This window comes from Aristolochia californica, unplaced genomic scaffold (genome assembly GCF_029961685.1).
Source record: "Aristolochia californica isolate CCGP_79_NKW_82.1479 unplaced genomic scaffold, dmAriCali1.0.hap1 SCAF_11, whole genome shotgun sequence".
NCBI classification, from domain to species: domain Eukaryota; kingdom Viridiplantae; phylum Streptophyta; class Magnoliopsida; order Piperales; family Aristolochiaceae; genus Aristolochia; species Aristolochia californica.
The window spans coordinates 5215815-5231247 of record NW_027181782.1 but is presented as its reverse complement, the minus strand read 5'-3'; the positions used below and the strand labels follow the sequence as shown (position 1 = coordinate 5231247).

Genomic DNA, 15433 nt, shown 5'->3' with positions numbered 1-15433 from the left:
CACCCAGCACCCCCTCCCCTCCCTTTGAGAAGCCATCTGGATCAACAGAGTAGGCATGGAAGTGTTTTACATGACTCTCACAAAAAATAAGTCTCATAGAGCAATAATTAATATGGCAGAATCTTACAACAATCTCAGGGGAGAAAGTCCTCACAAAAGTGATTCTTTTTAGAAGAGTTTTAGTTATTTTAGGCTTCTATTTATGTTTAATTGTTTAATTATTCTAGGACTTGTCTTTAGGAGTTAGATTTGTTGTGTAACTGGGACATGAGTTATTTAATCGTAATATGATTCTACTTGTTTCCTCGATTATAAATAGATGGTGTATCAATTTATAGAGATGACGTGTTTTTCTCTCCCAATCAGATTTTAGAGTATTTTATCTTTTTTCTTTTACCCTAGTTTATTTTCTTCTTCTACTTTTATCCCTTATTTGTAAGTTTTCAAACTCACAAGATATAAAAGTTCTTTTCAGTCTTTCAATACCTCTATTAATTGCTAGTTTTAAATCTCTTTTCGATCGTTTTATTTCTTTTTTTTATTTTAATCAATTTCCCAATTTGTAAATTTCAATATGTGTGACACCCGCATCATCAAAACTCGTCTTGCAGAAACCTAGATTACCCCTTATTTTCTTCATGGTAGGCCTTTTGCTAAAACATCTCGTCGTCTTCTCTTTTTCTGACTAATATCGGCAACATCATGATTTCTCTAGCCTTCTTTATTTCTAAATTTGTAGAGTAGCTTTGATTGCAAAGTGCTCTATTTTGTTAGTTCATCTTCTCTGTGACAACTGAATGGTGGTTATGTTTTCCTGGAAAGGCTCAACTCAACCATTGAATTAGCAAACAACGAAATTCGTGCAACACCACCTTCAAGAATATTATCCAAACACGCATAAGTTCTGCCTCAGCAGTGCTAACTTAGTGATTAGAAAAACCACCATAAACTTCCTAGAGCTCCTGGCCCTCACAGTCGAAAAGTTACTCAAGCTCACCAACAATTTTGTAGACTTGAACAATGGGCTCCCGGATCAAGCAACCAACCTCAATGTGTGGCTAACAATGTCTTGATGAATTAATGAACGTGTATAGATGGATTCAAGGAAACCAACAATGAGAAGACCTAATCCTCTATTCATGAAGTGCTCCATAAGATGATTGAGAAAATTGAAGCGATTATGTCTATGGTGAACCAGATGACAATCGTCGGTGGCCACCTTCATCTTCTTGTTCCTCAGTTTTGTTCTTGTAGATTTAGGACTCCTTCATATTGATCTCGAGCCAAAGAGGGAGAGGAGAAGGAGAAGAAGGAGAGGAAGAAGAGAAGAAGAGAGGAAGGAGAGAGAGTTTAGAGGTCGGATTCCAAGAGAAGGGAGAGGAGAGTTTGGACAAGTTTGAGAAGTGAGGAGAGAACTTAATGATCTACCTCTTAGCCAAGAGACCTTTATTTATAATTGTTACAATGCCCTTAGGGCTACAATATTACAAGAGAAGAGACATAAATAGACAAGTAATTACATTTTCATGCCATCTTTGTGAAAAGTCTTCTTATTTATCAATATGCCACCTCTTGGATGCACGGGCTTGAGTCCATCTTCTAACAGTTCTAATCCCAAAATCACTTGTAGTCAAGTGAACATGGTGATATTTTGACACTTCATGCTTGATTCTTGAGTATTTTTGGTAGCGAGCTCTAGAATAGAATTGACAACAAGATGGTAAACTCAGAGTCATAGTTGGACATGAAGAGTTGCACGTCAACTAAGGTACAAAATTTTTCTAGTTGATAATAAATTCCTAGTTCTAGTTGAAGCCTATCAGGTCAAGAATTTCTCAAGGAGCTGAACTTTCATATCTTCTCAAAGTACATGACTCAAATACAATGGAATCTACGACTTTGTATTTGATGCATCAACAAGGGAAGAAGATCTTCATTAGAAGGAAAAATGGATTCCCTCCTATAATTAAGTGTTTATAGTTGAAGATGGATAGTAGAATTACAACAAGTTGGATTTTTTTCTAGCAGAGTGTCCACCACTAATACAAAACTTGGATGGACGATTGGAGTACGTACTTCTGCCAAACAATGGGGACAAGTTCTTATGCTTGTGGGATAAACACCGCCTACTTTGAATTCAAGAGAAGCTCTAGGTATCTTTGTTCATGATGTTGTCATACTTCTTTTGGGACAAGGTCCAAGTTGAAATTATATGGTTCAAACTCACAAAATCAGCTCGGTCTATGTGTTCTCATGCAAAGACCTATCTCTAATAAATTATTATTTTGGTTTCGAGGGGGAGATCGTATGAGACGATTTGGCTCGTGGTCTCCTCTCTAGTGTTGACTTGCTTGTTAGTACATGTTGCATATCATCTGCATCATCATCTCCAAAAAAATTATAGGTCATCCACATTTTTTTAGGTTATATTTTGTCCAACTTGTTTGTTATTTTTATAGTTTTGCTGTTATATCTCCCCTAGGTTTTTCAAAAAAATAAAAAATAAAAAAATGATTACACTCATTATTGATTTGTTAAGCACATCCTTATTATTTTCTTTTAAAACTAAGTTTGAAATAGAATGTTGCACTATCGCCTCCTTCTGTCCAAAGTTTATAAAGTTAGTTTTGGAAGTAAAGTGTTACATTATCGCCTCCTTTCATCTGAATTATGATGTGCCACTATCCTAGTGTCTCTCTAGTATTTTTTTAATTTGTCATATTTTTCATTAGTTCAGAGCAATGACTAGAACCACTACCTACAAAGTATAAAAGTGTGTCCAACATCCAGCTTGAGTTAAGTCTTTTATTTTTCACCCAAGAGGTATTTTTGTTTGAGCTACCATTATATTGTGAGTAATCTCTTTTTTTCATGCCCTAAAATTGGGTTTTTTCACCTTTGAAATTGAGTATTTTTTTTTAATTTTCAGACCATGATTGTTTTGACTAGTGTATGAAGTTTTATCATATGGTTAGGAGTAATTTTCTTCTTCCATTTTGTTTTACCCAAGTTACGTCTCTATGTCTTTTTTAATCCCAAACTTGAAGAGAAAAAGTAAAAAAAGAAGTACAAAGAAAGAGATATCTTATTTTATTTAACCAGAATAATCAAGTAAGGGGGAGAATAAAAGATGAAGATTTTGCATCTATTAAGAATTTTTTTAACCAAAGAAGATTGAAGTCCAAAAATCTTTTTCTTGTAAGCTAAAGTTATAAACTCCAGTTTGAGGAGAAACATCGAAGAGTATGTATAAATGATTCTTACATGACTCTCACAGAAAGAAGTATTATAAAGCAATAATTAATATGGAAAGATCTTACAAGAGTCTCATGGGAGAAAGTCTTACAGAAGTGTTTTAGTTTAAAAGATTTTTAGTTATCTCAGTCTTCTATTTATGTTCAGTTGTTTAATTATTCTAGGACTTATTTTTAGGAGTTAGACTTTAGATATAATTGGGATAAGGGTAGTTTAATTTTAATATGATTCTACTTGTTTCCTCTATTATGAATAGAGACCATTGTACTCAATTATTAATCAAGTCAGTGAATTATTTTATTCTCCAAAATTCAACAAAGACCAAATTAAAATAAATATGAAGGGATAAAAGATAGGATTGGCTTACTTTTGCCAAGGGTAGAACCTCCTCAAAAAGATAAACACACTTTGATTGGAAACTAGCCACCTAAAGACCTTTATATTATGAGACAAGATGCCTAGGCTGAAGTTAATAAGTAGTTGAAGCTAAAAGAATATTGGACGAGTTACAAGGCTTACAAAGCTCCCTTTTAATAGATTGGAGATAGGATTTTTTCTTTTTTACTGTTTCTCTTATGTAGGACTAAGAGTTTGGCACCCCCTTTCTTTGGTGCCAAGCAAGCTTTAATTCTCTTAGATTTTATCCTTCTAAGTTGGTGGCCACTTTGGATAACTCTTGACAATTTTGCCCTTGTGCTTATATGGCTGGTGGCACCTTCTAGAGAATTCTCTTGGATTATTTTACTCCTAGACAGTTGGTTCCTCCTCTATCCTCACTTCTAAAAATGACAATGAACTTCATCAAGGAAGCCAACTAGGACCTTGCTTAGACAACATGTATATCTGATGGTCCCAAAAACTAAACTAGATGACCAACCCAAGGTGGACAAGACTAAAGAATAAGAAAAAAATAACTCTACATAAACGTACTTGAACATATGAGTTAGTTCTCATCTTTGTTTGATCACTAGAAGCACTTGCACAACCTTTTCTTAGTCCTGTAAGATCCTTTGCTTTGATACCATGTAGCTAAAAATAGTATTAAGAGGAAGAATACTAGTTTATGAGTGGAAGAGAGAAGAAGGTTATGAGGGTTTGTGGAAGCTAGAGATAAGAGAGACAAAAGAGGAAGCAAAAGAAGGAAAATGTAAATGACAATAGACTCACACCTACACAGCTCTTACAAAGACTTAGATGAAAACTATAAGGGCCTATTTGGAACCCATAGAAAAGAAGAGAAAACAAAAGAAAAGGGAAGGGAAAATTATTTTTTGTTGTTTGACATAAGAGAATCACTGAGAGAAAGGAAAACAAAAGAGAAAATATCGTAGTTAATAAGTTCTCTCACAAAATGATGAAATTTGGGGAGAACATAAAAGAAATAGAAACTTGAGAGAATTTTTTAAAAATTTACTTTTTTTTTTTCATTTTTCACATGTATCCAAACAAAATAAATCACATTTCTCTTCCATTTTCCCTCTCATTTTCCACGGGCATCCAAACAAGAGAAAATAATCCTCTTTTATTTTATTTCTCTTTCTCTTCTCTTTATTTTTTTCTCTCTCCACTTTTTATGTTCCAAACAAAGCCTAAGGGCATGTACTCAAGTTAAGCAACTAAGTCACAAATGGAATAAAACACAAACAAGAAGAAAATAACATATTTGTTCACATAAAGTGTGTCCAAGATAATTGATGAAAGAAACAACCATAAATTTTGCCCAAAAAAGGAGTCATCAAGAGCACTAAGGAGGACTCCATTGAGGAGGGAAAGAAGGATGAACAAGGTAGACCATTGAGGATGGGTTATGCACACTATAAGTTCCATTATGAAACTCCAAATCTCTATTTTGGGAGAAAACATGCACTAGTTGCTAAGAAGAGCCAATTACAAAGGATGGAGGCTCTATTAGATAAGTGAAATCACTAACTTAGTGATTAAATTCTAGGCTTGAAGTGCCACAAACATTTTGTAGTAGGCAAAGCCTGATCCAAACAACATCTCCATTATTGCAAATAATCGAGAGAGGAGGGGAGGGGGCAACAATTGTCCCTCCCTGTCTCATTTTTTCTCTCGATTGTAAAAATATTAAAAATAAAAATATTGGAAAAATAATAATTAAATAAAATATTTTCTTTATTATCATCTACTAATTGTGTGTAACCTTAATTATTTGTTAAATTTGGATTGAATGCCATATATAAAATACCACATTCAATGACCATTTTAGGTGCAATTCTAAACATATTAACATGCTCTTAAATACACCCTACTTTTTAGGTACTAATTACTTTTATATCACTGAAATGAAATCATTTCGTTCCTTCTTTCTAGGTGCCCAAGAGGCCTATGCTCCGGTGCTTCCTTGCAGACATATGGAAAGCTGGGGCATAAATATACTGCATTTGTGAAGTAGGGGCACAAAAGGTTCGGGCTAGTCCACCCGACACTCGAGTTTGGAGCAGTGGAGAAGCTGTGATCAGCCGATAATGACGAATCTTAACCGGTATCCCAGTCGGAGGAATCCGACACCATGAAGCTTTCTCTCTGGGTCTCTGATGAACTCTCGTATGTGAAACCTCGTAGCGCCAAAGTTTTTCCCGCAAACTCCCGAGTTTACTGGGTCTTCCAGCCCCTCAGGCAGGGAAACCTGCCGCTCTTGACGGTGGAACCTTCTCTCACGACAAAGCTCACTCCATCACTTGCAGTCAACGAAACCCTCTCGCAACAATAAAATCCTTTCTCTCGAGGGTTTCTACTTTCTTACTTCCTCCTTTGTCTTCTCCCTGCACACATAGCTATTCTGCGGCTCACTGTTTCTCGCTCGCTTCCTCCTTGCCCCTGTGACTGTGTCCGGTAAGCGCGGCCGCTTCACAAGTGCTTGCTTCTTTCAACCCTTTCGACAAAAAGGACGTCCTGGTGATGGCTTTTGAATTTGGCCAAACGACTACTTATTCTCTAGTCACGCAGACGACAACATTAATTAAGTAGCTGTTGGTGGAAAGTGCTTAATCTCGCATCTCCTATTCTTCTTTCTTCGCGGCTTGAGGCTCATCTTCCATACTTCTCATTCAAGAGTTCTTGCTTCTGCTGCCTTCTCTCCCCTGTGGAAGAGGGAAGTCCTCAATCTTCCACATGGGTGCTCTTGCTCCTCTACCGCATTGGGTTCCAGAAGACGATCTCCTGTTGAAGAATGCAGTCGAGGTAGATTGCGCCTGTTTTATCAAGGCTGTGATTAGTTTTCTTTTTCCTTTATATAAATTTAGACCTGTGTTTTTTCTATTAGCTAAAAGTTGCGCAACCAACAGTGTCATTGATTCTTTCCATTATACTTGATGTCACTTTTCTATTTTGAGATGCTAATTCTGCTCTCTACTGGGCGAAATTGACCTGAAAAATTAGGAAATTTCGGGCCTTCCATTTCTAATTGGCTACTTCAGGAAGAAATACTAGTCTCTCCTCTGAGAGTGGTTCTAATCAAATTAATTTCTATGCATAGTGTGCCTTTGGCAGTATGTAACCATGAGTGAGACTATCATGTTCTAAGGGTGAAATTTATGAGAACTTTATCGTGTGGATGTGTTGGTAAAGATGTTGAATCAACTCTGATTTGCTGTAGAAACTTTATGTGATATGGAGTTTAAGTTGGAAATTGACAGAAATCTGATACTACTATTAGTGGCAACTTGGTACTACTCTAGGCTTCAACTTGGTGCCGTTCCAAATATCAAATTTATATGGTTCAGAACTGGCACAACGATTTTGAATCTCTTTGAACAACAGCTTAGTGCGAAATTGGACAACATAACTGATACTATTCTGAACAGGTCTACAACCCTCTAAAGATTCGTCTTGTTTACGATACTCTCATTCAGTGCCACTTGTGACTGCACTTTATAAATGGAATCAAAACATAGTCAAGAAAAGCCTTGGCCTCCAAGGCTTCAGAAGCCTGTTTCTCCTCCTACCTGTAGAGATATATCAGTGGCCGATGCTTTTGAGGGGGGTGGTATGTGCCTCCATCCCAGATGGGGTCTTTTGGATACGGAGGCGCTGGAAGCCAGCTGCTTGATGGACTCTGTAATCTCAATAAAAATTCGTCCTTTGGTGTCTGGACAAAAGAGGCACTTTCTCGGTATCATCTGCATACGGATTCATCAATGGGAAACTGTCTCAACCGGAACATGAGATCTATTTTGCATGGCGTGTTTGTGCTCCTCCTAAGATGAAATTCTTCATGTGGAGTGCCTGTCATAGTAAAATTCTCTTGGCAGACGTGCTTAGAAGAAGAGGTCACCCCTCAATCGACCCCCTATGCCCTTTTTGCAACACTAATGCCGAGACCACAAGTCACATTCTGCTTCAATGCATTTTCTCATGGAAGGTGTGGACATCCATTCTTAGCATGTTGGGGTTGCAATTCTGCATGGCGGCTGATCTGCTCTCATTCAATAAGTTGCTCCTTGGTACTTCCCTTCTTGGCCTTGGAAAGTTGATGCTTTCTGCTTGTGCTAGTTTCATCCTATAGGGGCTTTGGAATGAATGCAATTGAAGGAGGTTTGATGGAAAAAGTGAAGCAGTTGATTGTGTCGCGGGCCGAGTAGTGGGACATATTTCTTCTTGGCTCCTGACTAAGAAGTCTTTCTCCTCCTTTGTGGGTACTCCTATCCGTGAAAACTGGAGTAATTTTGCTATGATGCACTTGGGACAAAGGTCCCGATTATGCAGGAATGGATCCCTCCTAAACTTGGTTACCTTAAGTTGAACTTTGATGACTCTTCTCTTGGTAATCCCGGGATTTCTGGATTCGGAGGGGTTATTTCGGATCATTCTGGCAACCAACTTTTCTCATATGCCGGCCCTTTAGGAATTGCTGATTCTAAGTCTACGGAGCTTCATGGCCTCCTCACCGGGCTCCGTGTTTTCAGAGATAAGTGTAACGGTCCCCTTCACATTGAAGGGGACTCGAAGGTGGTCATTGGATGGTGTGAGTGTGCATCTCCTTCCCTGTGGCGCCATTGGGATATGTTTCGGGAGATTCTTGAAATTACCTCACTTTTATTTTGTATTTGGTCTCACATTCCGAGATCCCCAAATTCGGTAGCAGATGTGCTTGCCAAGCAGGGAGCTACCCTACAATCGTTGGTTGTCATGGATCTGCTCCCTCTTCCGCAATTTACCTTGTTTATATAAATACATCTTTATAAAAAAAATGAGTAATATAACAAGTGCCTTGTGGCTGCATTCAAAAAAAAAAAAAAGCCTTAGCCTCCAAGGCAGAGAAAGTGTTTTTCTTAAGAGGACTATTTGTCCCCCTTTTGTCATGAAGTTTACAGTTGGGTCTTAAGTAAGTTTCATTCTAGGACACAAGAGTGCCTTATGATGTTTGATATACAAAAGTTATGAAAAACATTCTTAAACCACCTTGAAGTAATTTAAGCAAGTTGACTAGAAATTGGAAAACACTTTCAGATGGAAATTCGGATTCTAAATTAATGACCTGTTTATTAAAGCTTTATCTTATCTTAGAATCAAGAGGAAAATAACCTTTACACCGGTGATGATAGACTCATTTCTTTGGTTTCTTCAGGAGTACACTGTAACTTTTTAAATAGATTCAGCAAAAACTGAAAAACGACCTCTCACTTTTTTTTTTTTGAAATGAGGCTGATTTTTATTAAGGCAAAAGCTCAAGAGAGCATATTACAAGGGAGGGAAGCCTTCCCAAACAATGAGAGATTGCTGGGAAGTTCTGAATTTTGCCAATTTATCAGCCAAAGAGTTGGCTGATCTAGGAATAAGATTCCAATTACAACTGTTGGAATATTTGTTTGTATCGACCGGGCTAGTCCTTGTATAAGATCCGTGGGGTTGCTTTCCTAAAAGGTTCGAGCCTTTTAGCGCACTGGTTTCAACATGGTATCAGAGCAGGTTGGTCCCGAGTTCGAGTCCCGCTCCCACCGAATTTGTCCCAGGTATTTCTGGTGAATTTGTCCTGGGTTTTTTCGGTGAATTTGTCCATGGGTTTTCCCCGTGCGGGGGAGTGTTGGAATATTTATTTGTATCGACCGGGCCAATCCTTGAATAAGATCCGTGGGGTTGCTTTCTTAAAAGGTTCGAGCCTTTTAGCGCATTGGTTTCAACAACAACAACCTTTCACTTTTGACTAGAAAGTTAAAGAACTCCTTTATTTATTTTCCATCACATATTCTTATAGAATTTCTAGAGCTGCTATTCAATTCTGAAATGATCGTGAATTGAAAACTTAATTAATGTCACCAAAATACCTTTTTAATGTAATAATTGAAAGACCCTTAAAAATCATGAGAAATTATGAGTAGATTTTGTACAATAAACAACTGGTTAGCAAGGCAATTGTGTCTGTTATTAGCCTCAATCATAATGCTTTCTTTCAAGGGAGGCAAATTTTTGATTCAGTCTTCTTTGCTCATGAGTTGCTGCACTCTTTGCATGGCTGTGGTACCTCTGGAGTTCTGATTAAACTTGACATGGATAAGTCTTTTGATAGGTTAGTTGGTCTTTATTAGATTATGTTTTGAATAAGATGGGTTTTCCTTCTTGATGGTCTTTTTGGTTTAAAAGTTGTTTGTAGTCAACTTAGTTTCTGTCCCTGTAAATGGTGTTGATACAGTTTTTCTTCTTTCTTCTTCTTCTTCTTTTTAATTTTTTATTTTTTAAAAAAGTTCTCCTAGTACTAGGCAAGGTTGTCCATTGTTTCCGTGGTTCTTAATATAGTTGGTGGGACTTTGGCTGTCATTTTCTACATTTCTGAGTCCTATGATGGTTGCAGGCTCACCTGAGTGTTAAAGCAGTTTTAAGTGTTTTTGTAATGGGTTGTTGGATCAGGTTTTAAGTGTTAAAGCTCTTCTGCCAAATTTTGAGCTTATTTTTGGTCTAAAAAATTAATGGTTGAAATCTGCATTTATGGTGGTAAATTTGTCAAATGTTGATAACTCCCAGTTTGCTCTCTTCCAATTCTTTACTTGGGTCTCACCTTATTTCTGGTCGTCATCATAAGGATCTTTCCTTGGTTATTGAGCAGCTTGAAAGTCATATGAACTCTTGGAAAATTAAGTTTCAATTACTTTGATCTAAGTCACTTGGCAGGGATTCATAATTACTATCTTTCGTTTCTTCCATTTCCTATAAGTATGTATTCCCACATAGAATCCATCATGGGGATCTTTTTATGGAAGAGACTATTGGATAGTTTATGTATTATTTTGTGAATTTGTATGATGTTTGCATGCCTAACAATAAACGACGGTCTGACATTAAATCTGTACGGCTCATGATTTTGGCCCTTCTTGTGAAATGGTTGTGGAGAGTTGGGTTTGAGGAGGATGCTTTATGGAGATGACTTATTGCTTCTAAATATTATTACCCTCCTGATTTTGGGGCCCCATCTGCTCCAGTGCCTTAAACAGCATGTAGCCTTTGGAAATTCATTATTCTTGTTACACCATTGTTCTATGAAGGGATTAGGTTTCATGTGCATTGTGATCGATTGAGTAAATTTTTTGTGCTGATAAGTGGATAGGAAATTTTTTATGCACACTCGTAAATTTTTTGATTCAATAAATTGGACAGCCTCTCGTTTCCGAGGGTATCTGGGATCAATATATCTCAGTTTTTTATGCCTTCAGTGCTGGTAACTGGGACTTCAGTTTCAGAAGAGGCCTCTGAGGTTGTCAGGTTGACGATGAAGTCTTAGTTGGTCGCTCTTTGGAGAACGACACGTGTCTTCTTTGGGGACTTTCTCTGTTTTGTCTTTTTATTTACATTTATTTAGAGTCTGTTATTGTTTATTATCCTATGTCCTTTTTAGCTTGGTCTAGCTTTGCTCCTCCAAGGTTTTGCATTTCTTGTGATGTGCTTCCAGAACTAATGGACATCTTCATAGAGGTCGGTTAATAGACAATGTTAATGCAAGTTCTGTAATGATGCTACTGAGTATGAAGGTATGTTTTCCTTCATTGTCCTTGTGAAGTTGGGTCCATGGCCCATCCCAAAATGACTAGCCAACTTAGGAAATCTCTTTCCCAACTAATAAACTCAAGATCTTTGTACTCACTAATCCATGTGGGACTATTCCTTAATACTCCCCCTCACGTGTAGGCTCTCTTTTGTGACTTTACAAGTGGACAATTTAGGTGTAGGCCCTCTTTTGTGTACAAGTGGATACTTTAGGTGTAGACCCTCTTTTTGTGGCTCTACAAGTGGATCATTTAGGTGTAGGCCCTCTTTTTGTGGCTCTACAAGTGGATAATTTAGGTGTAGGTCTCTTTTTGTGGCTCTACAAGTGGATAATTTAGGTGTAGGTCCTCTTTTGTGGCTCTACAAGTGGATAATTTAGGTGTAGGTCATCTTATTTGGCTCTACAAATGGATAATTTAGGTGTAGGCCCAATATGAGTACCTGCTCTGATACCATGTGAAGTTGGGTCCAAGGCCTATCCCAAAATGACTACCCAACTTAGAAAGCCTCTTTCCCAAGTAATAAACTTAAGATATTTGTTCTCACTAATCCATGTGAGCCTCTATTCTTAACAGTCTTTTTGCTTTTACTGTATGGGATGTTGTGCTGCAAAAATTTGCTATCAAGGTTGTTGCTTGCTTGAATTTTTCAGGAAAAGGCTTTTCTCGTTATTTAATGAATCACCATCTTCATCTTTTTTACTTTTTTTTTTGGAAAGGCTGAAGGATTGCTGTTGTGGCAACCATTTGGTCCCTTTGGGAAGAAATGAATGGAAGAACTTTTGAAAATAGATCCCACTCTATGAGTGGGGTTATCTAGTGTATAATGAATTATACCCAATTTTTGGGTAGTAAATACCCTTCCTTTCTGGATTTGTGCATGTCATCCTTGTGCTGCGGCCATGCTAATCTTCTATGTATTGTTCCAATTTTACTGGACATCTCCGAAGAGACATCCTTTCACCATGTTGAAAGTGCATTTTTGCATTGGATGGACATGACTGCATCATCTTCCCCTAGGTATTGTATTTCTTTGTGGATTTCTCCCTTTGCTGGATTTGTTAAATAATTTGAAGGGAGCTCTAAAGGTAACCCAGGCCCCGTGAAGGCGGGGGAGTTAAGAAATCATATATGAATACTTGTGGACAATATAATCCTATGTGGGCTAAACTCGCTGCTCTTGTTTGTGGACTAGGGATTTTTATTAGATCATTCCCTAGCCTATTGGTTATGGAGGGAGATTTTTTGTTGGCATGCCTCATTGACACCTCCTTAGCTTTTATGATGAGATTAAGTATTTATTTGCTTCTATTGATATTTGTTGGTTTCATTATTTGTGCAGTGCTAATTTTATGGCTGACCAATTGGCCAGGCTAGAAGTTTCTTTGCTGCACATAGTTGAGGAAGATTAGTTACTCCTTCATAATTAGTTTTTGGGGTTGTTTTGTATTTTTATTTTGTTAAGTTCGGGTTGCATAATGTTTTTTTTTTTTTTTGTTTTTTTGATGAATGGTGCGTATATTGATAAATAAGGAGCAGAAAAATTACAAACCTAGGTCTAGGGGCCTGACTCCACAACAAAGTGTTGGAGAGAAATGGCCGCCTTGGCCTGGGTGTCTGCCAGGTGATTAGTAGAGCAGGGAATGTGATACCATTTATAGCTTAAATGGGAAAATAAATTACATATTTCATTGAACATATCCCAATGACGCCATGGGGTCTGCCAGAGTTTGCACACCAATTGATAACCACTTTTGAATTGCCTTCAATACAAAGAGGACCAGAGAGGTGGCTTGAGAAAATTTTCAGCCCGTGCAACAGTCCCGAGAGTTCTGTTGTGGTAGAATTGAAGTTGCTAAGGGGCCTGCATAAGAGAAGAGGAGGTCACCAGTTGCATTGTGGATAACACCACTGAACCCTACTGGACCCGGGCAACCGAGAGCACTTCCATCAAAGTTGAGTTTTATATGCCCGGGAGGAGGGAGGGCCCATATAGCCATGGTTGGGGGGGGGGGGGGGGAAGGGAGAGGGCAGAGATAGACCATCGATTGTCTGCCAGTTTTCCCTGAAGTTTGAATCACTGAAGTTTCTGAATTCTTTTTTATTTAGGAACTAAACAAATACTTTGCTGGTGATTTGCTTTGTCAGAACCTCAAAAGGAGAGGTTTTGAATTTGAATTTCCTCCTGTTACGTTCTTTCCAGAGTGCCCAAATGATATGACCAATACAACATGATATAATCATTTTGCCTGTCTTTGGGCTTTGGAGTCAATGAGTGAGATGACAGTGCGTGCTAAGTTTCCCGAGGCACAGTATTGGAGGTCAATTTTATTTAGAAGGGATATCCAGACCAGATAGGCAAACTGGCATGATAGGAGAATGTGGGTTGCAGTTTCTGGGGCATTTTTACAGTAGGGGCAGAGAGGGTCCAAGATATGGGTGCCTCGACGGATTAAGGAATCAGAAGTTAAGATTTTGTTCCTGCATGCAGTCCTGGTGAAGAATTTGGCACGTGGCATGACAAGGAGGTCCCAGACATAGGCCGCAGGGTGCTTTGGGTGTGTTGTGGAGTAGTTGCTTAGGAATCTGTATGCAAAGGATGTGGAGAAAGATCCTTTTGGACATGGAGTCCAGATTAAAGTGTCACTTGAGTTATTTGGCTTTCTGACCGGGAGGCTATGAAGGAGTTCGGAGGCAAGAAGAGCTTCAGGATCTGAGAGGCCCCTTCTAAGGTTTAAGTTTCAGTCCCCATTATCTTACCAGATGTCAGAGATAAAGACATCTAAGTTACCTAAAAGGCCAGAGATTTCTTGGAATCTATTTTTGAGGGGGGATTGGCCAGACCACCAATCATTCCAGAATTGAAGCTCCATTTCCAATGTAACATTTTACTGCCATTTTGAATTTGGGGAGAAGTCTAATGTTTTTTTTCTAGGCAGGTGAGAATGAGTAAACTCGTCCCCTCTCCGTCCACCAACTAGAGTGGAAATGTGCTTTTTCCGCAACGAAGGCTCTCCAGATTAAAGCAGGTTGCATATTGAATTTCCATAGCAATGGTATGAAAAAACTTCGTGTTACCATCCCCATCAGACAACCAGCGGAATCTGGCACGCTGCTTCCAGTGAATAGTTTCACGTGTGAGCATTTTAGAGAGATCAGAGTTCATGTTATTTCTACAAATGAGTTCGGGAGAAGTGAGAGACCTTTGCTCCTCTAGAAGATCCAATTCAGAGAGGCATTGACGGATGCAGATGCAATAGCAGCGGAGAGGTTGCGAGCCCTGGGCCTTATAACTGATTTGAGAGCTTTGAGTTTTACAATGAACGCCCACCCTGGATTTGGGTGATGTGGTAGGTCGTCCCACCATTTTTTCAGATTCGGGACAAAGGAGTCCACCAAAAGCCAGGAGTTTTCGAATCGAAATGGAGAAAACCCTCATTTTGGGGGATGAGTGTTTATAAGGATAGGCCAATGGTCAAAGCCGATTTTCTTGAGGACCTGACCAACAGTATGAGGGAAGACAAGCAACCAATCATTATTAACCAAGAATTGATCTAATTTGGAGAGGTTGAGGGGATTTTGGCCATTGGACCAAGTAAATTTTATCCCTGCTAGGGGAATTTCATGGAGCTCTAGACAACTAATCAGGTCCGAGAAAGCTCTCATTGTGGAGGTGATTCTTTTTGCAGGGGGCTTTTTTCATAACAACGGAGGGTGGCATTGAAATCCCCATCCAAAGCCAGGGGACACTCCATTGTTGAACTTTTGACAAAATTTCATCCTAGATGATGGATCGATCGCATTTCCCTGAAGGCCTGTAAATCATCGCTAAAGCCCATTCGGATCCCAGAGATCTGTCTCGGAAGCGAATGCAGAGGGAGAAATGACCTAGATCAGAGGATACAACCTCAACCGAGTTTGGGTTCCAGATGACAAGAATGCCACCAGAGTGTCCAATTGCATCAATCACAGCCACTTGGGGTCCGAATTAAACCATAGACTACGGGTCACAGAGATATCAAAACATTGCAACTTTGTTTATGTAAGTATTACAATATCAGGTTTACAATCAAAAAGAGCTACTCTGATGGAGTCTCGCTTAGAGGGCAAGTTGATTCCCAGAACATTCCAGGATAGGACAATCATGGCCAAGAGATTCTGCGAATATCCTTGTTTGAGTA

General features: G+C 38.6%; 1 protein-coding gene and 1 non-coding gene across 2 annotated transcripts in view; one reads left to right on the top strand and one right to left on the bottom strand.

Moving 5' to 3' along the window:
* Window positions 1-5693: 5693 nt before the first annotated feature.
* Window positions 5694-15433, top strand: part of LOC137944770 (uncharacterized) — a 47199-nt gene continuing 37459 nt past the window's right edge. Inside the window, exon 1 of the mRNA XM_068790516.1 lies at window positions 5694-6459. Within this exon, the coding sequence (XP_068646617.1) occupies window positions 6391-6459 (69 nt within the window). The 5' untranslated portion in view covers window positions 5694-6390. The remainder of the gene's footprint in view (window positions 6460-15433) is intronic.
* Window positions 12104-12206, bottom strand: LOC137945083 (U6 spliceosomal RNA). Its single transcript, XR_011110902.1, has one exon. It is a non-coding gene; the product is annotated as a U6 spliceosomal RNA (small nuclear RNA).